The following is a 24,782-nucleotide window of genomic DNA, read 5'->3' as shown; positions in this document are numbered from 1 at the left end:
AAGGCAAACAGAACACTGGAACAGGCTTCCCAGAGAGGTTGTGGAGTCTCCTTCTCTGGAGATGTTCAAAACCCACCTGGACGAGTTCTTGTGTGATCTGATCTGGGTGGTCCTGCTCTGACAGGGGGATTGGACTAGATGATCCTTTGAGGTCCCTTCCAATCCCTAAAATTCTGTGATTCTGTGAATGGTGCACCTCCACTGGAAACCACCCAAGTGAAGCCAGTCTAGATTTGCAGAAAAGCCATGTCCTTACATAAATGGCTTAGTACCTCTGCAAACGGTTTTCCAAGTATTTTAACATTTTAATATTTTGCAAGTGAATAACTACTGAAAAATAATAGCATTAGTTATTTTGTTTAGCTTGGCTAGGGTGTCTTGCAGTCTGCTGTGAAATCTCAACTGTTTCTTTGGCAAATATATCAAAATGATCTTTTTTTATCTTAACACCCTTTGAAAAACTCAGAACAGACAAAACAAAACAGGTTGCTTTACTTTATCTCTGACTGTATCGCAAGTTCAACTTCACAGCTCCTAGGATTTGCAATAAAATCTGTGCTATGGTATAGCACATACTTTATTGTTAAAAAGCTGTTGCCCAGGAGACCTTCAGTAGCCTGAAGATTTTGGAAAAGCTCCACATTTATCAGTTCCAAATATCCTTCAAATTATTTATTTAAGCAGTTCCAAACTATAGGAACATCAGCTTGCAGCCGCATTTTCTCACATACAGCTACACCATATGGAAAAATCAGCTGCAAAATACGACTGACTGCTTTGGAGTTTCTCTCGTGTTTTTTGTGTGAAAGTCAGAACCCAAAAGGGTGCAGGGTGTGAATACTTTAGAAGGCAGAGTCTCAACTGGTATAAGCTGTTATAACTCCACTTAAGTCAAAGGACTTCTGATGTCAGTAAAGAATTTGCCATCAGCGACAGCGATGCTCAGAGCATTCAGACACAGAGTATCTTAAGAAATTCAGGTTGAAAGGGACCATCTTGGGCTTAGAATCCATCTACCTGCAGCCATGTTAAATCCAAATGGTGGATCTCAAAAAACACTCACTTGCCTCACCAGTACACATGTTGCAACGCAGATTAAATCCACCAAACTCAATTGTGTCTCCCAGCTCCTTGCAGGGAACTGAAGGCCTCTAGAATTGGATCAAAAACCCCAAATTGCAACACATTGTAAGAAGAGAGCAAATGTTTTAAGATCCTGGAAATATTAAATAATTTAGAAGGTAAAAATGCCTGAGTGAGCTTAGAAAGCAGGCTGAATTCACTTTATGGATTCCATGAATAGAAGGTTGCTTTTACAACAATGTGATGTGAAGTGAAACTCCTTTTTGAACTGAAATCCATTAATAGACTTTCATCAATGCATTAATCCTTAACCAACTAAACTATCAGCACAGGAACAGACCCACTGGGATGGTATCTGAGGAGCTGCTGAGCAACAGCAGGAGCGCAGGAGCACCCAGCTCACCAATCTGTCTCTGGTTTGGGATCACACTTGATGCTCCAAAGAAAGGTCAACCTTTTTCTTGCTTTGGAATCAAAGCTGCATATCAAAGCAGGGGCCAGACAGGCACAGGTTGAGTAATCAGTGGATTAAACCTGAGGCTTAACTACTTACAACACAATATAAAGTTCCGAAAGTAGCGGTAGCTCGATATTTTATCCCTTAAGATAAGCAAACCACAGCTGGAAGGCTCAGAACCCTGTCAGCTGTCCCCATGTCCAGTAAAAGGTGTGTATTTACTCACACACGTGCTGTTTTGTCACTGAGACTGACTAGCACACCACAGATGGCACGTCAGGGACACACACTGCTCAAATACTATGTTTGTAACTGGACTGCTGTGTAGTTTTACGACTGGTACCCTCAACCACTAGGAGATCTGTTGAGCTTGGTTAGCGTCGTGCGTCATCAGCAACCGCTGCTCAGGCAAACGTGGAAGAAAAAGTCAAAGCAGTGAAACACGATGCAGATATTTTGCCATATGTGCTGTTATGAATTCTGACAATTCATTCAAAAAAATAATTTTTACACGCATCTGCCTCAGTTTAGGTTATTAACAGGTCACAAACCACTGAAACATCGAAGCAGCACAGAGCCATATGAGTTTTCCCTCATTAGCAAACGCTGTATGACACGTGACATAAAAGCATCCACGGGCAAGGGCCTCTGATCTACACATTTTGCTATAGTAAACTCGCTGTCAGTGAAGACAGATGCACTTTTACCACTTAACAGGCTAATTAATATTCACAGGATTAAAATACCACATTACTGGCTCCGTACATCTTGCAAGCTGTGACACGCAGGTTTTAAAAAGCACCACTTTGAAGACTGCCACGTATTTAATATTGCCCCTTCCTGATGTTTTCTGATACACTTTTTCTCCTTTCTGGTCTATCAGATGAAAGCCTCTGGTGGCTCTGAAACCACCGCTCCAAGTATCTTCATTAAGGCCATCTATTTTTTTAATTGAGATGCAGCTTCTTGATGGAGAATGAAAAGTAGGTGTCATTTTGCAGATGCTGTACTCCTCTGAAACGAGATTTCCTAAGAGAGCACTGATACTTCCTTCATCATGTCATAATTTCTTTTATTTGTTCTACATAAGGCAGCAAAATGAGTCAGAGTTTCATAATATGCAAGAAAACTCCAGAGAGAAATCTCAATAGCATATTTAATAGCAAACTTCTCACAATCAGGAAGTTTGATAACAGCAATCAAATTCTCACTGGACTCTGGCACCAGAAATCAGTGCTCTTAGCTTACCTGGTCAAACTCAACACACAAATTGTAAAAAAATCTGTCAGGCTATCCTGTTAAACTGCCCATAAGAGAAAGGGAGGCATGCTAACAACCCAAAAAAATGTCCCTCATTGGGAAAATCCACACAGCTCTCCACAGAGATGTCCTAAAACACAAGTTGTTACTCTGAACACTGGCGCACAGTCGGTGTGGCTGTGTTCTACTCTCTGGTCTTATTACATGGTCAGTGTTATGCAGCCAGTGAAGACGTGCACCCAGCGAGATAAGGAGGCTCAGTGTTTCAGGATCTCATCATCTACAGCCGCAGGTCTTACACACCTTTACAGCAGCATTAAGCTTTTTCAGTACTGCTGATTCTTGTGCATGTTTAGTTTTGGTTTTCTTTTCAAGGAACAGTATTTAAGCATACCTTAGCACTGGAATTAAGACAAAGAGAGCCACAAGACTCTGTGGCTGTAAGACTGATGAGACCTACAAAAACTTAATGACTAAAACCATAGAAAACATGGTTTGAGTCTTACCAGCTTTTGCTTCCTGATGCACTAGAAAAATCGTTGCTTCCATGCAGAAATTAAAGGCCACTTTGCCTCCATGAAAGCTGGAATCGGATGACCTATTTGCCAGGCATCATTTATTCACAGCTTTCCAGGCAGAACAGAAGAGTTTGATTTTTCTATCATGTCACATACAGGATGTAAACACAATACATCTTTATAGGAAAGGTCAGCATGGCATGTGTTTGACACCAAAACGAAATAAATCACTCCACTTCAGTGAGAGTCAAGAGCCCTGTCAATGCTGAACTTGGAGCACAGGTTAATTAATACCTGCCCCACAAAAACGCAAACCACATAATTATTAATGCAGCTCCAAGTCTAATACTATAATTTTGTCACTCTATCAGTAAGACATCAGCGAAACAGCTCAAAAGAAAGCATTTTTGTATCACCTAGAAGACGCCCTTTATTATAATGTGCAGTTATTAGCCACAACATAAAGCAGCGCTGTCTCTCTGCTGGCAAAAACTTTAGGTGGTATTTACTGGTAGGTCTTTTAGAAAACTTAGAAGTACGAACACAAAGGACTATTGCATTAAGTGAAGCTTAAGAACATAAGAGGCTATTGGGACAAATCCATAATTCAGTATGAGATACATCGGCGTACCAGAATAGCCTGTTTTACCATTTCTCAATCTCCTTATAATTCCTAGAACTGTCTTCCAAATTTTGGAATCTTTTTCTTAAACAAATACATTTCTTCTTCGCTCTTCCTACAAGCTGTAAGAGGCTTAGGTTTTGAATTATTTGTCTAGTGCAACACTTGAAAACAAGTTGGGTTTGCAACCTTTTCTGGAAACACAGGGGTTTTGGCATCCCAGTACCTACCAGGACAGCATCAAATTTGTGGTCCGGCCACTAAGAAGGCTCAAGACTAAAAATTTCATCGTTCTAGTTATTCAGTAACATGATGAGTTGAATTTGGACAAACGGAAAAAGTATGAACTCCAAAGGTCAGAACCAGTAAGCTCTGCCCTTTGTTAGAGGTGACTCCCAGGTGAGAAAGCTCTGTGCCTGCAGCAATGCTTAACTAACCCTTTTACTGAACCAAGTCTCTGTTTCAGATTTGGACCGAACAGAAAATACTTGACAACCTCCTTAAACGAAATTCCAGTCGTCTTGCCTCACAACGAAACCTCTTCCCAAGCCAGGATCCTACCTTCACACGTATTCCATCTTCCTACAAGCACACTCATGTCCTCAAAGTAGGGCCCAGACTACTGGTTTTCATGAAAATTTGAGGTGTACAAAGACAGCAAGTGCAGAGTCTAAAAGTCTCTGGCTAAAGTAATCTATACATACTAAATGTCGAGGTAAACTTTCTGAACAGGTACGTGGCCTCTGTTTATGCCTATAGCTGCATATCCATAATGATATTCTTAAATAACATGTATAAGCTAGGCATTAACAAGTCTAAGTAGAAAACTATCCAGAACTGTTTATTGTGAACAGCATCACATTCACTCCATGTGTTAAATCCCAGAGCTGGGCTATGTCAACTATCCCCAGGGTCAGTTATCCCAAAAGGCTCCTGAAGAAACATATACCAGTCTGCTTTAAAAATAGTGAGAAATAACTTGATCATTCATCTGCACTGCCTGGGAGAAAACAATTAGCACAGTTACTAAAGCTAAATCAAAAAAAGCACAACATCAGATCAGTTGCTCTCTCCTTTGAAGTGAGGAATTGGTTGTAATGGATCTGGCCTGTTCCTGCAGAGACAATTTTGTAGCATAAAACAGAGGGCCTCACTTTCCTGGGTATCCTGTCTGATTAGAAATTAATGAGGTTGAGAGGAGATTTAATGGTACACTATGTCTCTTTTTGTCTTGGGAAAAACAGCCCCTCAAATGTAAGATAATTATTAAACATACATTTCAGGATGAAATGGTAATCAGCAGAAAAAACCCTCCCATAGCCCCCAAAATACTTTGCACATTGTATTGCTTATATCTGGCTTGGTGGTCACCCAGTAACTGAAGTACACTTGAGGACTGCCCCTGAAAAGATGTCTGTGGGATGCAGTCCCCCTGAACGCAAACGCTTCTCGGCTCGCAGGAAGAAGCTCCCTCCCACCAGTCTAGATCGTGTGCTCCTGTGTCTGGTTGACTTCAGAGTAGCTATCACGGACAGCAAAAGAAGCTGTAATGAACCAACAACATGTTGCAGCTTAACAAGTATCAAGAATCCTCTGCAGTTTAGTACGAAATTCCACAGACAACCAAGGAAACCTGAGTATCAGCTAAGGAGAAACAGTGTCTCCCGTTCAGAGTCATTTTAAAGCTCGCACTTTCCGTTTTTGGTCTGGATTCTTTTCTCTGTCTCGAGCCCACGCACAAGATCAGTAAAATGAGGGAGTCTAAGAAGAGGACATCAGGCAGTCAAACGGATATACGGGATACCCACGAATTCCCAGAGAAAAGAAGGTGTTGCAGAACACAGATTGAATTTCATGTGGTTATCATACATATCGAAGCTCCTCTTCATGTCCTTTGTTCAACTCCAGATTAAGACACCTATCACTGTCTACATGAGTTGGGTGTCTTCCCTCATCTCAGAGCCAACGTAGATCTCTGCAGTGCAACCTGTGGAGTCAGGTGGGCAATTAAGAAATTCCTACAGTCAAAATCATTCACTCAGCACAGCTGTCTAGTGCCATCTGTGCCATCCACAATCGGCAAACCCAACAGGTCCCAAGAGACCTGCCAGCTTTGCTGAACAGCATTTGGAAGCCAAGGAGGACACACTAAGGCCTCCCAAGTGGCAACAGATGCCAACACTTAGACAACTGACTCACAACCCTCACAGCAGCTTCCCAACTCAGTTGGTAGGGCTGTGCTAGGAGCCTCGAGTGGCCCCAGCACGGGCCATGTCCTCTCTGACGGGTGCCATCCTGCAGGGTCTGGGCCAGGCAGGCAGACCAGGGGCTGGTGAGAGGCTTCACTGACACCCCCTGACCCACCAAAGGTTTGAACCAGGTCCAGGGTCTGTCTGGGAGATCCAGATGGGAGCAGCGGTAGGTGCAGCTGAAGCACAGTTCCCCTAGACACGGGGACCAGCCTATGACATGGCTTAGGGAGGGACTGCATGCTCAGGGCTGAGCTAAAATGGGACTCCTAGGCCCATGTGCAGGGCTGCAGCTCCTGGATGGGGCTGATCAGAGCCACTAAGGCCCACAGATGCCCTCAGGGAACTGATAGGTTTCTGTCTTGGCCCCCTAGACCACACTGCCCAGTTCAGCACAAGCATCTGGGATGATCCAACTCAAACACAGGCATCTGCATTCAGGTGTTGCAATCTGGAACTGGACCACTCTCCAGGGGCAGGGTTCTTGTGCCAAAACACATGCGCCTGTTGCCTCTGGAGATGCCACAGGGTGCTCAAGAGGACCACAGAGCCAGCAGGTATGACACAGGGCTGTGGCCAAAGCCGCGTGCCTCTGTTTGGAGCAACAGCTGGGGGCCAGGTGGGACAGCGTGAGGCACATCTGGTGCCTCTGTGTAGGTACAGAATTTCATCTTGGGTATATTCAACTCAGGAATAAGTTTTAAGAAATCAGTAGCACATCTGATGCAAAAAGAGCACTTCCAACAAATGTTAATTGTCTCACAGAACAACTTTAAGACGATGTCGTGCCACAGCTGTAAGGCAGCTAAGCATGCATGTGCAAAATGAAGATCTGGCCAGGATAACCTTTTCAGGACCCCTAACAACTACACCCAAGGAGCAGATCTTACTGCAAGGCACACATTAAGTAAAGCAGTCCACAGAAGCAGGTTCTGCTCATTCAACAACAGCAAGAAAAACCCTCTTCATTTTCACCTAATTCTATAAACTAGCAACAACAGCACTTGACATTTTGATTTATTCTGACAACACGTCACAGGCAACCGCTTTTATAGTAGCAACTGCTATATCTCTGCATGTACATACACAATACCTAATGTTTTAAACACTAAAATATATTTTAACTGCAGTCTATAAAAATAAAAGAAGTCTCATGACTACATATGGAAAAAATAATGAGAGGTAAATATGCATAGACACGAAATAGAACATTGATGTCTTACAAAAATGAAGCAAGCACTGAATCATTAAAATATACTTGAGGATAAGGGAATTGCTCCTTCACTTCCTGTCAAAAAAAAAAAGCCTAAGATGCAGTTGCTTGAACAACAGAATAGAGATGAAATTTCAGGTAAATCCCCAATAGATTTGATGATATTTTCACAGTTGAAAGAAACATGCGCTGTCTTTTCTTTCCCCCTTTCTCTGAACTTCAAGTCAATTAGGAGGCTGAGTACATCCACAATTAGCTGTGCAGAGAGAAACGTTAAACCTCAAGAAAATTCTTGCAATACACTGAAAATCTGTGTCACATATGAGAGTATATATGTTTTGTTTTCTCCACAAGTTTTGATTTAGAGTGGCAATTTTCATTTTACAACTTAAGTGGAAGGTAAATAACAGCTGTATTCACTGTTAAAAATCTAAATGTTTTTACAGTTGGCTTCAGCTGCAGCAGCTTACTGCTTCTGATAGGGAAAGTCCCAAGGCTCTGCAAAGCCACTGTGCTCTATTCTCTCCAGACATGGGATGACTCAGTTTCTCCATGGTGATTCATCTGGGTAATTCAAGTACAGGTTGTCAAGTCCAGAAGGGGCTCTTACCCAGATGTATTCCAAAAGAGATGGGAACGGATCACTGGAGAGTCTAAATAAGCTTTTCCTAAGATAGATTTGCTGGACGCATCCTTACACATAGCCTTCTGCTGAGTTTGGTACATACCCACCACCCAATCTGCTAGTCAGGCAAGGAACAGCATGTTAAGATTTCAGTTTTTCAATTACCTGTTTCCTAGGTAATGAGCACTATGCTGTCTTTCCTTACTCTATCCTTTCCCTGAGCTGAACTAGGAGTCCTCATTTATTAAGTTCGGAGAGTAATAATAAAAAGATCATTCTATACTTAAGAGCAGTTGACGTCCCAAGTGTCGCAGGCTCAGTAAGGTAGGGAAACAAGAAAAAAAGACCATTTTTACAGCTTTCAGCTTACCAGGATCCCTGGAGATCGTATCGGACCAGCTGCTACAAACAACTTACAAAGAGACCCAGAGCTGAAGTGACTGTCTTCCTCAAAACCAAATGTAGGTAGATGAGATGGGGTTGCGGGTTAGGCCGCTTTGGCAACTAAACCCTACACAGTCCCTCTCTCACCCTCCCCCACTCCCAGGGATGAGGGAGAGAATCAAAGAGGAAAAAGAAAAGAGACCCGTGGATTGAGATAAGAACAATTTACTACTACTGCTACCAATATATATATATGTACGGATACGTACAAGGATAAATATATACAAACAAGTGATGTACGGTGTAATTGCTCACCACCCCTTCACCGAGGCCTGTCTCGTTCCAAAGCTGCAATCCTGAAACAGATAAATCCCGGTACCGCAATCCCACATGAATGGGAGGCCCCAAGACAGAGAGCAAGAGAGAGAGAACACCCCCAGAGTCCAAAAGTGAGAGTCCCGGAAGGGCAAAAGCCCTTCTTTCCGGCTGACCCTCACTTTTATACTGCTGCATGACGCTGCATGATATGGAATACTAATTGGCCAATTTAGCCCTCAATCTTAAGTTCAGGTACAAATCATAGGAAGAGTCATGGACCCCTTGTCCTGGCTATGCTCTCCCCCCTATCCTCTTGTGCTCCTGCACACTGGCAAGAACATGGCAAGCTGAAAAGTCCTTGAGATCTCAGTGCCAACTACAAACATCAGCTTGCTATCAACATTCTTCTCAGAGCGAGTCTCTGAGTAAAACCAAAACACAGAGCTCTTGTAGCTGCTAAAAAGAAGAGCTAACTCTGTCCCAGCTAAAACCAGGACAGATGGCCAGGGAACAGCTGAATCACTGCTAAGTGACATTGCAAGAAACAAAGTAAAGTTCAGATGTTCTCTCAAACTGTCTCTGCCACAGACAGGTCTTCTTAGGTCAGCAACCACCACGGAGACAATCTTGGAGGGAACTGCAAAGGGTGAGACAGCCTCTAAGAGGGCCGGTTCTGCTTGAAAGTCACTGGAATGGCCCACATCAACAGTTTGGTGGACCTCAGCACAAGGATCAATCACCCAAAGGGCCTTTTTGCTCTTTAACATCTAGAATTTAATTTTTCTTTTTTCTGAAGGCTCTAGAGTTGCAGAAGTAACTTGAAAGCAGGACTGAATGTAAGCCAAGAAGAGACGGCTGCCTGAATTGACAGAAGACAGCAGTTCTGCAAGGTATTAATCCCTGAGAGCGATAATTTCAGATGCACACTGTAACACTTTGCATCTTTGCACTGCTAGTAAGTTGTAGATGAAAGCGCGGACAAAACAAAGACAATTTAAGCAATTTATGTTCTTCTTACTGGTGAACACAGCAGAAACAGTGGTTGCATAGCAATTGTACCTTCTGCATTTCAAGAACTGAGCACAACAGAATGCTATGAGAGCGAGCCCAGTAAGCATGTGAGAGTAGTTTAATAACTGTACAAACAGTCTCTCTCGTTTGGTGTGCCAGTGGACCTAGCCTAATCTGCACGTGCCCCTCAAGAGAGCTGTACAAGTTCTCCCTGCACTCACTCCTCCCTACCCAATTGCTCCCCTGGCCCCAAGTCACATTTGCATCCAGATTTAGCATCATGCAGTTCCTGCAGAGCCCTTGACTGCTTATTACTCTCTTTCTCTCTCTCTGTAAATCAAAGGAGGAGGAAATAAAAAGGAAGCAATGCTAAGATTCTCCTTAGCCCTTAGCAAGACTTTCAGCTGAAAATCACATTACAGAAAATTCTTGGTAAAGGACAGAAAAAACAAATACTTGAAACACAATTTTGCTTAAGTGTTTTTTTTTCCTTCATCTCTCTCTTTTTAACTTCACTCAGAATTTTTAGCTAAAAAAAACCAAAAAATCCCACAACCCTCTGTTTCTTTATGAGGATGCTCCAGCTGCTTCTTCTACATCCAGTAAGAACCTTACAGATGCACCTTATTTCTACTAACATAGTTACTAGCTGTGCAAACAGCTGGGATATTGACAACAAGGATAAGCAGCAACATAAGGACAATCAGGAAGAAAGAAATGCTCCATTGATATCCCAGCATACTTGTGGGAAAATACAACATCTCTACAGGGTTTCAAAGCTTCTGAGTGTTTCTTCAGGCCTATTAAATCCCATCATCTTCCTGATCTCAAGAAATTAGAGAGGAACCACTCTCTTCAGAGAAACAGATTCTTTTGCTTCCCGTCATTTTTATCTTTGGGGAAGTGCAAGAATCTACACAACAACCCAGCGGCTCCTGAAACCTCTGCCCTTCTACACTGAGAGCGGAAAATAAAGGCTAAGCAGCCATAAGATGCAAGAGTCAATAAGGATCCCAGCAGTCAGGATGCAGAGTTTGTGTTTGCATGGAAAGGACAGAAGTGCATGTGGTAGATCAGACTGATTGAGGGCAGGAACTGTGAATACTGACATGAGCCAATTTTTACATCATGTAAAACGCGTGGGAGTAGTTCTCTCATCCTCCAGTGCCTTTCTGAGCGAGCTCTAAATGGTAACTCACAAAGATGACGGACACCTCAGCTCATACTTACATAACAAGACTATTTTCTTGGTGGCACTGATTTGTACTAGAAAGCGACAATACAATTAATCACCATTGATCACTTCGGAGCCAAAAAGCCTGTCCAACAAAGCAAGGAGTAATTGAGGTCAGAATTTAGGACTGCACTGGGAGTATAAACTCTTTGGGGCACCCTTGTTTCCATGTGTTGTGTTTTCAACATGAAGAGTAATCGAGTGCTGCTCCCCAGCAGTGCTTCATCAGCGCTGCTGCCACAGCCCCCGGCACCGACAGGGAACATCAACAACGCGCAGCAGTCTGAAACTACTCATCTATTCACTTCATATAAAACTAAAATATTATTACATAACACCAGTGAAACCAATCCACAAAACGAACCCCAGTAAATACATCTCTTGTTTGCAAGAAGGCAGCTACAAAGCTGCATTTAGTTGGGGCTGGGTTCTGTTCTCAATTACCCTGTTGAAAACGTGCTGTCACTCTGCTGACCCCAAGCAGTTTGAGCATGATGGTGTTACATATGATTACAACACGACCTTTTATCATGAGCGCATTTCTTAGCCTTCTCCACGCACAAATCCAACTGATTTTTCTGTTTGAAAAGAGCAGAACAAAATCTTACACCCCCCCCCAACCCGAAAATCTTCTTACCTGTTACCCTGTAAGACCTTCTCCAAAATCAGCAAGTTCAAATACACGGCATTCTTCTTAAGACACAATTAAGGAAACTGAAAAAGCAACTGACCTCTTGCCGTTTGAAATTTTGAACGTATTCTTCAAACTGTTCATCTTTTGTTTCATCTGCTTTTCCTAGTTTTTGAAGTACCTATATTGAAAATAAAAAAAAAAAGGAATCATTTAGTATTTATGTAACAAAACAAAAACACCGCTATTTTCAACACTTCTGTTCTTGCAGTTAGGCTTAAATGTTGTTCTATTTTTGGGGGTGTTGCGTGCACTAGAACTTTCCAAAGTTCACACAGGAAACAATCATGTCAAAATAAAAAAGGATGAAAGCAGGAGTCTGGTTTGTGTATGTGTGTGCAGAAATATACATCAAAGTATGGAGTCCTCAGGGGACATGTGTTTTTTTTTCATGAAGCAAGTTTTCTTTTAGCAAAGAAACCCAGCGTTTCAAAGCAAGGCAGAATGAGAGAAATTTGCTGGTACTGCAAGTTATCCTCCCATTCAGACAGAGAAAGAAACAAAATAAATCAAATTCCATTAGGTTTTTATTTTGTTCATAGCTCATTACATCGAATGGTATTAACATTATCCTTATCTGCAGGATTTTCAACAAAAAGTCATGGAGAATAAAAGACTAAGGCTGCACGAGAAATTGTTACAGCTGATGGTTATTTAAAACTTCTACTGGTGTTCATATTTGCTCCCCTCATTAATTCAGAAGTGGATTGTCATCTACTAGATAACAAACATATACTGCAATATGTGAGCAGTAAGGGCCATTTATGGGACAGCAATCTCAAAAGTAATTTGACACAGCTACACCTTATGCTGTATTTAACTACAATAAATGCATTCTGTTATTAAATCCCAGCACTATCCATTCATTTTAATATTGAAGACTTATATGTAGCTGCAAATAGGCTTCACCCTTCTTGTCAAGCAACTCCTAAATCTCTACAGAGTACTCGTATGGGGGATGAACCATCACAAACAGTGATGTTCAGATGGCTCTCCCATGAGAAATGGACTAAACTTTCCATTTTCACAGGAAAAAAACAAAAACAAAGAAATGAAAAAACCCACAAAATAAAAACAGTAGCAATTAACTGATACTGTGAATAAACATATAAACATCACCACCCATGTTTCTCAAAACAGACTGTACGGCTCCAGTGCTGCCATATTCTCCTACCAACCACGTGCCTCTCCCAAGCCCAGCCAGCCCCACACCATAAAACAAAGGGGTGGTAAGCACTGCCACAGCAGAAACTGGAGATCAAGATGATCACAAAGCTGATGCGACGCTACCTGTGGACCTGGCATGTGGAATTTCAATGAAGTTTTGACATATCTACAGCAGAAAGACAGGAAAAATGACACAAGACAGGAGAAAAAGACAAAGACCAACCTTTTGCTGCTGATAGCTATGTTTTAACTCTTCATTTTGCTGGCTCATTTGGGCATTTTGGGTTGCTTTTAAGCCTGCTGACTAGTCTCAAAGACCTCATACGCTCTCATCACCAACCTCTTCGTACGATACTAAAAAGTATCACAGATGGTTTTACAGAGGAATAATTTAATTTAACATTTCGAACCATCACAAGCCTTCCCATTGCTCCTTGTCACCAATGAGCCAAACAGTCTGCCCCTGCGTGTGGCACGACTTTGATCCACATCAGGTGGCTCTCTAGAAATCCAACATTTCCTTTTCAAAGGGGTGGCTGCTGGTGGGCCTCCTGACCACAGCAACACGTTCAAATCATTCTCCCAGGAACAAGTAGCAGGCACGTTAACTGCATTCTGAGCGTTTCGTAACACAGATGACAAACCAAGAAAGACTGTCACAATAAACTCTTTTTTCTTGCCCAAAACATCAACGGCACACATCCATGCACCAGATGCGCACTCAGGCCCCATAGCACAAGGCTCAGAAGGCAACAATCCACCTCTCGCAGCACTTATCTCCTATGGTTTGGAGTTTTTTTAACCCTATCTCCAACTTTCCATTTCTCTACAGGTATTTAGCTGAACTGAGACTAAGATGCAGTGTTAGAACTTGCAGAGCAAACACCAACCCCAATATCAATCCAGGGTTACATTAAATAACCACTAATAACATAGCTTCCAGACTTTCCTAATTCTAACCCAAACCAGAACTACAGATATATCACATGGTTGGAACTCAAAGTTCCAAGCCAGAGGCTCAGCATCAGCTGAAGATATTTGCCCTCATGGAAGTCCTGCAGCCCATTCCATACACACAGATAACTGGGGTTCGCTCACTCTTTTCATAAATGCAGTCCTAATCCAGTCCCCACAATTCTACACAGAGACAGCGAAGCAGACAGGGGCTAGAATAAACTATTCCTCACAGGTCCCTGTAGATCCCATCCATAGAGCCCCACGAAACATGTAGTTCAGCTTTTTACAACCAACCTAATTGTAACCAGAACTTCACCACTGGTAGTTTAAGCAGAGAGGTGACCAGACTGAAGGTAAGTCTTAGAAACTGATCTACCTTTCAGCACTTATTTATGCACTTTTCTCTCGAACTGGAAGTCTCTTGTCAACAGAACCACAGAATGGTTAGGGTTAGAAGGGACCTCAAAGATCATCTTAGTTCCAACCCCCCCGCCATGGGCAGGGACACCCTCCACTACACCAGGTTGCTCAAAGCCTCATCCAATCTGGACTTTCAGTGATGGGGCAGCCACAACTTCTCTAGGCAACCTGGTCCAGTGCCTCATCACGCTCAGAGGGAAGAATTTCTTCCTTCGATCTAATCTAAATCTGCTCTCTTTCAGTTTAAAGCCATTTCCCCTTGTCCTATCACTACATGCCCTTGTAAAAAGTCCCTCTCCAGCTTTCCTGTAGGCCACCCTTAAGTACTGGAAAAGCTGCTATAAGATCACCTCGGAGCCTTCTCTTCTCCAGGCTGAACAGTCCCAACTCTCTCAGCCTGTCTTCATAGCAGAGGTGCTCCAGCCCTCAGATCATCTTCGTGGTCCTCCTCTGGACTCGCTCCAGCAGCTCCATGTCCTTCTTGTGTTGGGGACTCCAGAGCTGAACACAGTATTCCAGGTGGGGTCTCACAAGAGCAGAGCAGAGGGGCAGAATTACCTCCCTCGACCTGCTGGCCACGCTGCTTTGGATGCAGCCCAGGATACGGTTGGCTTTCTGGGCCGCCAGCACACATGGCCGACTCATGTTGAGCTTCTCATCAACCAGCACCCCCAAGTTCTTCTCCTCAGGGCTGCTCTCAATAAATTCTCTGCCCAGCCTGTACTTGTGCTTGGGATTGCCCCGACCCATGTGCAGGACTTTGCACTTGGCCTTGTTGAACTTCATGAGGTTCTCACAGGCCCACCTCTCCAGCCTGTCGAGGTCCCTCTGGATGGCATCCCTTCCCTCCAGCGTGTCCACAACACCGCACAGCTTGGTGTCATCTGCAAACCTGCTGAGGGTGCACTCGATCCCACTGTCCACATTGTCAACAAAGATGTTAAATAGCACTGGTCCCAGTACTGACCCCTGAGGAACACCACTCGTCACTGGCCTCCACTTGGACATTGAACCGTTGACCACAACTCTGAGTGTGACCATCCAGCCAATTCCTTATCCACCGAGTGGTCCATCTATCAAATCCATGTCTCTCCAGTTTAGAGACAAGGATGTCACGTGGGACAGTATCAAATGCTTTGGATAAGTCCAGGTAGACAATGTCCGTTGCTCTTCCCTTATCCATCAATGCTGTAACCTCATCATAGAAGGTCATTAAATTAGTCAGGCAGGACTTGCCCTTAGTGAAGCCATGTTGGCTGTTACCAATCACCTCCTTATTTTCCATGTGCCTTAGCATAGCCTCCAGGAGGATCTGCTCCATGATCTTGCCAGGCACAGAGGTGAGACTGACGGGCCTGTAGTTCCCTGGGTCTTCTTTTTTTTCCTTTTTAAAAATGGGGGCTCTATTTCCCCTTTTCCAGTCAGTGGGAACTTCACCAGATTGCCACAACTTCTGAAATACGATAGATTAGCAACTTCATCCACCAGTTCCCTCAGGACCCGTGGATGCGCCTCATCAGGTCCCATGGACTTGTACACCCTCAGCTTCTTTAGATGGTCTCAAACCTGATTTTCCCCTACAGTGGGTGGTTCTTCATTCTCCCAGTCCCTGCCTTTGCCTTCTGTGACTATAGTCTATAGTTTGAAGCCTATAGTTTGTAATTTATTTTTGCTTAGTTTGGTCATCACATATAGGGTGTCTTCAAGGTAGTGTTAAGATCAGATGAAGGGTTGTCTGCACCACACGTGTTCCTCTAAGTCCAACCTCTCTTGTGGACAGGCTGAAATAAATTTTAGACACATTGTTCATCTTGTTATATAGGGTACCTGGGTCAAGATTAGAGTCAGGGTCCGGTTTAGGGCCAGGGGTAGGACATGGCAAGTAGATAGCCTACTAGCATTAGGTTTAGATATTGGTCAAGAGAAAACAGATGCCCAGGTTACTGGAAAGTATCCATTGGCCCTTAAAGGTAAAATGAAGGCTGTGCTCAGGAGCAACAAGTGCCCAACCTTTCCCTTCAGCCTCAGTTCAACCCCCCGTCTAGATAAGGATTAGATTTAGCAACAGGAATAGCTCAGTTTATTGGTGGCCCCTGAGGACAGGGGAAGGGTAGATTGACAGTGTTTTACAAAAGCCTTGGAGTGCTCTACAACGTGCCAAAGAAAGGAGCTCTGGACAGATAAGTGGCTAATATTTTATTTTAGGTCCATGTGGTAGGTAACCCATATTGTCCATTTGGATTCAGGCACTAGGAAAAGAAAGAGCAGATGAGCCAAAGCTGTTGGTGAATAAAATGGCCTCTAGGGCTCGAACGAGGCCTGGACTCACAGAAGATAGGTGGTTAGCTGGTTTTTTGGTTGTTTGTTTTTTTTGGTTTTTTTTTTTGCTTAGCATGTCTATACAGAGAAGTAATGTTTGGGGTTAGGGTCAAGAACATCTATCGATGTGTATGAACAGTCTGTATCATTCAAAATAAAATAATTTTTTAAAAATAAAGGAACAGACATGAACTGGATCTTAATAAACATTTTACAGTCAAGTATTCTGTGTTTTTCTGAAGACTGTATAAAATAGCTGGTGAACATGACCATTCTATCAAAAAAGAATAGGTAAAATGCTAGCCCATTTCATATAATTAGAGTAAATCAGCTACCAGTAAGTTTTCTCTTAATATGCCATAAAAACACACACACAAAAGAATTTGAAACAGCTGCTTTATTTTTTTTTTCTTAATCTAACTGTTGTCTCCAAACATGATATTGTACAATTTGCTTAATGCACTGAATTATGTTAAGGATCTAAAATAAAAAATCAGTGTTGACCCATCATGTTGCTAAGAATATATTAACTAAATAATTAAGTCCAATTAGCATTTAGAATGAAGTAAAAGCTAAATTTGATCTGATAGTAAACCTAGATGCTGTTGAGTGAATACATGTAGAGAGGAATTGTCTGGCAATGTGGCACTGAGAAAAATAAATGACAAATTCTATACAAATACATCAAATTTGAGTAAGGATATCAAGCATATCTGATAGCATTCATAAATGTCACCAAGAGTACACTTCTAGATACAAAATGCAAGACTATTTCCATTTGAGGATGTCGCATCTTCAGTCAGCCTTTCAGATGACATAAGACTAAACAGTTCCCCTTTAGTCTTCTAAAGGCATTCATTTGCCAAATAGTACATTCCAGTTCTGTGAGGATCTGAAGCGTTAGGAAGAAAAAGTCAGTCATTTGCGGATCTTGAATTCAAGTTTTTGATTTTACAATGACTGTGATGTAAACGTTGTTAAGTGTCCACAACGTGCCAAAGAAAGGAAACTAATATAACAGAAAAAAACTACAGATGAGCTTGAGTAAGCTTGATTATATTGAAAACTCTTGTCTTGTGGCAAGGATGACAGTGTCATAATAGCTGCTGAGACTACCACCTTGACAGGTCTACCCATCCTCACCTAAAAAAAGTTTCCAAGAATATGGCAATTCAAGAAAACAAGCAAAAAAAATAATAAACCAACCCAAAACTGATTCTCTGATGGAAACTGTGGCCAACTAGGAGCTGCCTCAAGAGCAGCTCAGCTCTCTGCACAGCAGCAGCAGCACGGTGGACAGGAGTTGACAGTAACCTCATCAGACATCCCAACATGCATCAAGCCCAATCATCCATCAGTATTCTTCAAGAACCAACATGTTCAAAACCACTCAAGGCAGGAAGATGTAACTGCTGAGGCACAACTACCCAGGACAAGACTCTATCAGAAAGCCCCAGGACTGTTAAAACACTGAAAAAGCTAAGCTAATCTAACTCACCACTAGGAGCTCTATTTAAGGATATTACAGAATAACACCAGTATGAAAAGAAAAGCACTGTCAAAGTCCAAAACTGTTGTCACAGACTCACTGTCCAAAGTCTTTTGAGACTAGCAAAGTGCTCCAGATCTCAACAGATGTCAACTCATGCATCTCCAACACTGTTCCACAACACTTCTACAACACTGTCTCACAACACTTTTTCTAATGCCATACTCTTCTACAACCTGTAAAAGAAATACTAGGGTTGCATGACTAATATGTGCAGCTTCCCAAAGGACTTTCAAGATGGTACTTCTGGGCAGAAATTGGTTACAACGAAAGCAGACCATTCAGGAGAAATCATTTTAGAGTCACCAAGGTGCAAAACATCATACAGATTTCAGCAAATGTTCACGAAACTGAAAGTAGTATTTGGCCAATATAAAATAGAAGCTTTGAAAGAAGCTTCTTGTGATGCACGACAAGAATGCTTACCTGAGGTGATAAAAAGAAACACAATAAGCTTGAAGTGAACATGACTATATTTCAACTTACCCAACTACAAAACAGTATATGACAACTCAGATAGCACACATCTAATGACACCACGCTTACCACAGTCTGACAGTATTTCAAGACAGACAAAACACTCCACTCTACAAACCCCCATGCCCCAAACCAACTCTCTCCACCAAAAAAATCCCATATAGGCACCTCCAAATTTAAAAAAAATAACATTTTTCATGTAATGGGATGCTATACAAAGCATCTGACACCACAAAACCATAACAAAGTATCAAGTTAGAGAAGTTAAGCATGATCCATGACACCCAGTTGGTATTTGAGAAGTGTAGGAACAAAGTTTAAGAAACTCTGGTTGTTCCAGAAAGAAAGGGTAGCTTGGAAGACAACATATTGAAGTATGAAACCTGGAATAGAACTAATTCCAAAACATATCTACTGACTTTCACTGTCATATGAGCAGGGTGCTAAACACAAGGAACAGAACAAATACTCAAGACTCACTGAAGCCACATGAGATTCCCACCTCCTCCTCGTTAGGACGTGGGTAACAGAAGTGAAAACAGAGGGAGAATCATTAGAAGCATGCTACTCAGTTGTTCCTCTGCAAAGAGGGGCAGGAAAAGACAGTGAATTGGATTATAGATACATAAGCGTAAAGCTTATGGAACTACGTGTTTAGTCCAACTAATAAAAAGTCTCCTCTTCAAAGAGGTAACATTCATATCTAACTACTCAAGATCTACCTGGGTGGCATGTAAAAACAAAACAAAACTTTTTTTACCATGATGTCAAAGTCTACAGTCTTATCCTGCCTTCATTTCACTCCAGCACTGAAATCTCAAAATACGGTCAGAAAAAGATGAGCAGAGAGGTATTTTCCAATATTGTTACATGGTAGGATTAAGATATGCACAATGTATTTCCTAAAAGTTAACTGGAATTTCCTAATTGGAAAAATAATAAAGAAAAGATTCTTTAAAAACTTGCTCAATTTTTCTCTAGTGCTGTTCTTAATTTTCTCTTTCATTTTTGTTTTTTTTTTTAGCAAAGTTACAATTGTTTATAAGTAATAGACATTTAAAAAATATAAAGTCTAAGAACTTTTTAGTATTGTATTAATTTCTGCATCAAATAATCTATATAGAATATGACTTAAAGGTCTCAGGGTACATGTGGAAAGCAATTGTTATTATCACAGGTGGGGAAAGCAAGTCATGGGGTAAACAAGGTGGGTTTTGCTTGGGTTTTGGGGGCTTTTTTTTTTTTCTCCAAGAATTTCCATTTCAGAGTGCTGGAGTAACTTTCTTACTCAACACAGCAAAAGATCAACCTTCTTCACAAGTAGATGAGCCACCAGAACATACCCAGTAAGTATAAATAACCATTTTATCACAGAGTTAAATACAGGTCTGAAACAGCACAGTGCATTGCTCAATTTCAATTCTGCTACAAATATTTTGATCTCAACACAGCTCCAATGCAACAGCATTAATGACTTCCCTTTTCCAAGAGGCTGACTGAATTTCCTACTTTCCATGCTACACAACATATACACTTTCCAAGAACACCGGCGTGCCTTTGTGCTGCTGCTATTCCACCATTGCATTCCTGCAGAAACAACAGCTGACAGCAACAAACATTTGCCCAAGCCTTTGCTCTCATTAATATCTGCTGGAGGGTTGTGGAAAAAAAAAAAATCCCTTTGTCATTGACAGACTCTCAAAAGCCTGAAAACCTGTTTCAAAGAGAACACTGAGCTTTTTACTAAGAAAGCTATAGAAACTGCAGAAAGACACTACAATAAAGCTCTTCACTGATAAGCAATTGCTTTGTGTGGTCCTGGTTTTTACTGTAGACCCATTCCAGACATCCCAAGGACTGCAGCTGGTCACCATGCAGACACCAGAGCTAAGTCAAGAAGGGTGATGTTGTGGCCTGGTTTTGAAGTCTCGAGAAGACCCACTGGTGCATCAAACATGGAGATGACAATTTAAGAAAAGACGCTTCAAATTATTAAGAAGCAAACACTGACCCTCCAACCCAGAACACACAACTTTGTTTTAAAGGAAGAATTGCCATGGTGACGGCCAATAAATTTACAAGAGCTCAGACACAGAAGGAAGCAGATGTGCAACACCTATGCTCTCACTCTCCTCTGATCACTCTCTCTTCTTCCTCATCTCCAGCAGAATCTGCAGTCCTCATTGCTTCTATTACTGATCTTAAGAAACGACTAATCTCACCTCGTTAGGTGATCTGTAGTTACCACTCTTTTTCTGTGCACACTTGCACTGTTAATGATATATAGAACAACTGATCACTCAGTAAATCACAGCCAATCTTCACTGCCATGTCATGTATCCTACATTTCTGTTACTGTACTAGTATTTGTTGCCCAGCCTCCCGTTTAGATCTTCTCTTACATCAGGCAGAATAATCCTTATCTGCCCACCATTAACAGTCAAATTTCACTGCTGAAGTTTGACACGGTGGATCATATACTAAGAGAAAGGCCATCACAGTAAACTGCAATTTGGGAACACACCATTTAGTAGAGGACTGCAACTCCACAATCGCTACCCTAATATATGACAGAGGCAATTTCTGCTGTACAGTGCCACAAAGCAAAAGAGAAGCCACATCCTGAACTATATTCATGCACAAAATAGAGCCCAAGCAATGGAAGAGGCCAGCTGCTAGGTATCAGGCACTCTCTGGTATGGAAGAGCATAAAAACGACTCTGCAGGTCAGATTAATTGTCTATCTAACATACCAACCTCTCTCCAACTGCCCCAAAGAAGGTGCCTAAGGAAGATACATGACAAGCGTGCAGTGACACTCCTCCAGAACCCTCTCCCAACCCCTAACAAACAGCATTTCAATGAATTCCTCACGTGGTCTCTTTCCTTTTTATAGCCCTGATGGATTTTTATTTTTGATGGATTGTCCTGCTGCTTGTGAAGCTCTGATAGGATATTTGCTGCTTCAAGAAGCATGAAGGTTCACTTTTCTCATGGCTGCTTTTCTTTTGTTAATTTTTGTCAGCTTTTGCTTTCTGGTGCTTTGAGTATTGTAAAATACCATGATGCATGGGAACGGTTTGCTAACAAATGAGAAGAGTCCTGAATAATATCCAGACAAGCATAAAACACTTAGATAAGATATGTTCTCTTAATCAAAATTGAAAGAGGGAAATGTGGTCTTTCTACTCAGCCTAAATGACAAATGTGAACATTGTGCTACGAGAGATGTTACAACAACCTTTCTGCAAATTACAGAATCTAATTGTACATCGTTGCCCAGATAATGTAAAAATGCTCTAGAGAGCGCCACAAAACAAACAAGATTACGATTCCAACTCAAAATGAAGCCACAGACTTCTACATTAGTCCTTGGTTATTTAGTTAAAACCAGAAACGACTTTACAGAGAGCACTGACATGCACATTGCAGCGCACCACGACGTGTAGACCATTCCTCACCCTTTTCTTTACAACATCCAGCAAATGTGGTCTACTGGAAGTAGGCACCCTTACAAAATTTTACACAATAGTAGGTGGCTATCATTCTGTCTCAGTGTAATCCTAACAAGTCCAGCAGCAAAACTTTGCTGGGCAGCAGGAATTTAAGGAGACAGGAAGATTAGCTTTAAAGTTTGCAAGGCCTCATTTTGCTGGTGAGAAGGGAAAGGATGCTAACAGCCAAGTCAAGGCACTGCTAGGCACTTCTGCTTGTCTCTTAGGACCTTCAGTCTCTGGCATGTACTCTGAAAGGTGGTTATCCCCAGTGGATGTGAAAACCTGGCACAGCTTTAGCCATGTACCTCAAAAATAAACAAGCTTGTAGACCAGTTTTCTCTCGTCTGCTCTGTATGACCAGCCTGTATAATAGAGAAAGGCATCCAGGTGGAGATGCTGGAATGGTTCATGGCAGGTGATTTTCATGGGGTGTAGCTTAAAGAGGAAAACCAAATGGAAAGAAACAAGAAACAACATAGACAAAGATGTAGAGAGAAAAAAGACTGAGAAATCAAAGACAGAATTAACACAGAGAAAAAAATCATTATGAGAGAATAGGGACAAAGGTAAAAGCCAAGAACCAGCTTTGAGAAATCGTGGGTTTGATTCATCTGCCTTCCCACAGGCATCTCAGAATGGCACAGGATGTCTCAAACATCTCTGTGCAGGTGGCAAACATGACACAGGACCTGTGGAAGTGTCTTCTGGAATAGTAGCTTAAGGCAAGGCAGGCTACAACTCAAGCAGCCTATGTGTGGGCAGCTGAATTGTGCTATTAATATCACAGCAATCTCTACAATCCTTGAATTTGAGTATTCCTTTTTCCTCACAAAACTTAATGCAATAATGGTTCATTCTTTGCTCACTTTACCACTGGGGAAACACGGTACAGCAAAGGCAAGTAACTTCCACACCAAGTTCGAAGGACATTAATCACAAGCAGGGCACCAACTCTGAAAATTCCAGACTAGCATCTTAACTTCTGGGCCATCGTCCTGCAAAAAGGAGTTTCATAGTACACAAGCCTGCTGTGTTCAGATTATCTGCACTAGAGCTACACTGAAGAGCAAAGAGTGAACAAAAAGGCATCTGAAATAACTGCAAAGACGATCTGTCTGCCCTTCTCTGGCTATTGGTGCTCTCACACTTCTTGAAACAAATCAATCACTTCTTTTGGTTGAACAAGAGCTAAATTTAACTGCCTGCGCAATTAGCAATATCCTTGGCTGAATGTCTGTGTCCTTTACTGCACCCCAAAAAATAAAAAAGCACTACTCTGCTGAATTAATTAAAAAATCCTATCAGTTGCTGTTGTTTCTGCCTATACTTACTCATCCAGCTGAAAAGCACCTGGATACTTTTCTAGTAGGGACCAAAGCATCTGAGCCTTGTAGAAAGCAGCTGTGCATACAGGTTCACTTACACTCTCCTCATTATTTTTTGTTTCCCTCCCTCTCACCAGCCTCTCCACTTTCCTACTCCCCCCTTTGGTTTGTCCTCTATACTTACTGCTGAGCAGACACTTTCTTTAATACTGCTCCCTCCAAAAAATAACATTATTGGAGGAAATCTGTTATTTACTCCCCCGATAACATTTCACTCTGTTCATGTGACAACTTCATCTTCTGTTCCCTTTCACTCCATTTTGCTGCAAGCTTTTCAAAGCAAGAGACTACCTGATCCTTTATCCTTTTACAGAACCGAAGACAAGGAGACCATCGTCTTGATTTGTTTGAAGATCCTACCAAAAAGCCATGATTAATAATTTCTCTTCTGATGTTTACATTCACCTGGTGACCAGCTAGTTCTTTTGCTATTTACTTGATACTCCCAGTCCTTAAGAACTAGAGAAAAAAGGTCAAAGCAGCCACTCAAAAAACTTTTTTCATCGTATTTTCAAAGCATAAAAGTAGCACAGAATCAAATGTAAAAGAATTGCCATTGACAAAGCTTTAGTTATTCAAATTAGATTTGGATGATTATAAAAAACTGGAATAGATTGCCTATATAGAACTTTTTAAAAATTAACTTCTGAGATCTTGTCAATAGAACATTAAAATCAACTACAAAGACATTTAGCACAAAAAATACTTCAAACTGGATGCAGCCACAATGCAATAAACATTTCTGTCTCCTGCCCAAAAGAGCCACTAAAGCTCATCCTTGCACAAGGAGTCTAATGCAATTTCTCCTACCAAAGTCCTCAGCAGTGATATCCGACAGGCAATCTGTCATCTCTAAATTAATCAAGCTTTTCCCAGGCCAAGAAGAGAGATATCAAACATAAAATTGTAATTTATCTGGGACTACCATAATTTTGCTTTCTTAATTAAACATTTAAAGACATGGAAAAAGACAACAAGACAACTTTGTCCTTTACAGACTGTCTCTCTGGATTTATCACAGCAAGCATGTGGTGTTCTTCCTGTCTGCTGGGAGTCAAGTAAGAAATAATCAAGCAAAAAGCTTTACAGTCACAAGGCCAAAATAAAGATCACATTCAATACAACAGACCTTGAATTTAAAAGTGCATATGCATTCTCCCACTGTCTAGTTCCACAAGATATTTATAGCAGACTCTTGTTTACTTTATTTAGCTCTGATGATATGCTTTCAGTGGATTTTCAGGCTATTGACCCTCATATTCACATTGTAGTACCTGATTTTCTGTCCTCAGTTCTGAGATCCAGTGACAATATTTGCTATTGTTCTTGATTAAAGACAAACCGAA

At 41.7% G+C, this 24,782-nt stretch overlaps 1 protein-coding gene across 1 annotated transcript in view; it reads right to left on the bottom strand.

The window, feature by feature from the left end:
* The window catches only part of AMPH (amphiphysin), a 121,535-nt gene that overhangs the window by 54,370 nt on the left and 42,383 nt on the right, over positions 1-24,782 (bottom strand). The window contains exon 2 of the mRNA XM_086614513.1: positions 11,706-11,786. Within this exon, the coding sequence (XP_086470639.1) occupies positions 11,706-11,786 (81 nt within the window). The remainder of the gene's footprint in view (positions 1-11,705; positions 11,787-24,782) is intronic.

The sequence above is a fragment of the Tauraco erythrolophus genome, chromosome 7 (genome assembly GCF_009769465.1).
Source record: "Tauraco erythrolophus isolate bTauEry1 chromosome 7, bTauEry1.pri, whole genome shotgun sequence".
NCBI classification, from domain to species: Eukaryota; Metazoa; Chordata; class Aves; order Musophagiformes; family Musophagidae; genus Tauraco; species Tauraco erythrolophus.
The sequence above is the reverse complement of the archived record's forward strand: the minus strand, read 5'-3'. Positions and strand labels throughout refer to the sequence as shown.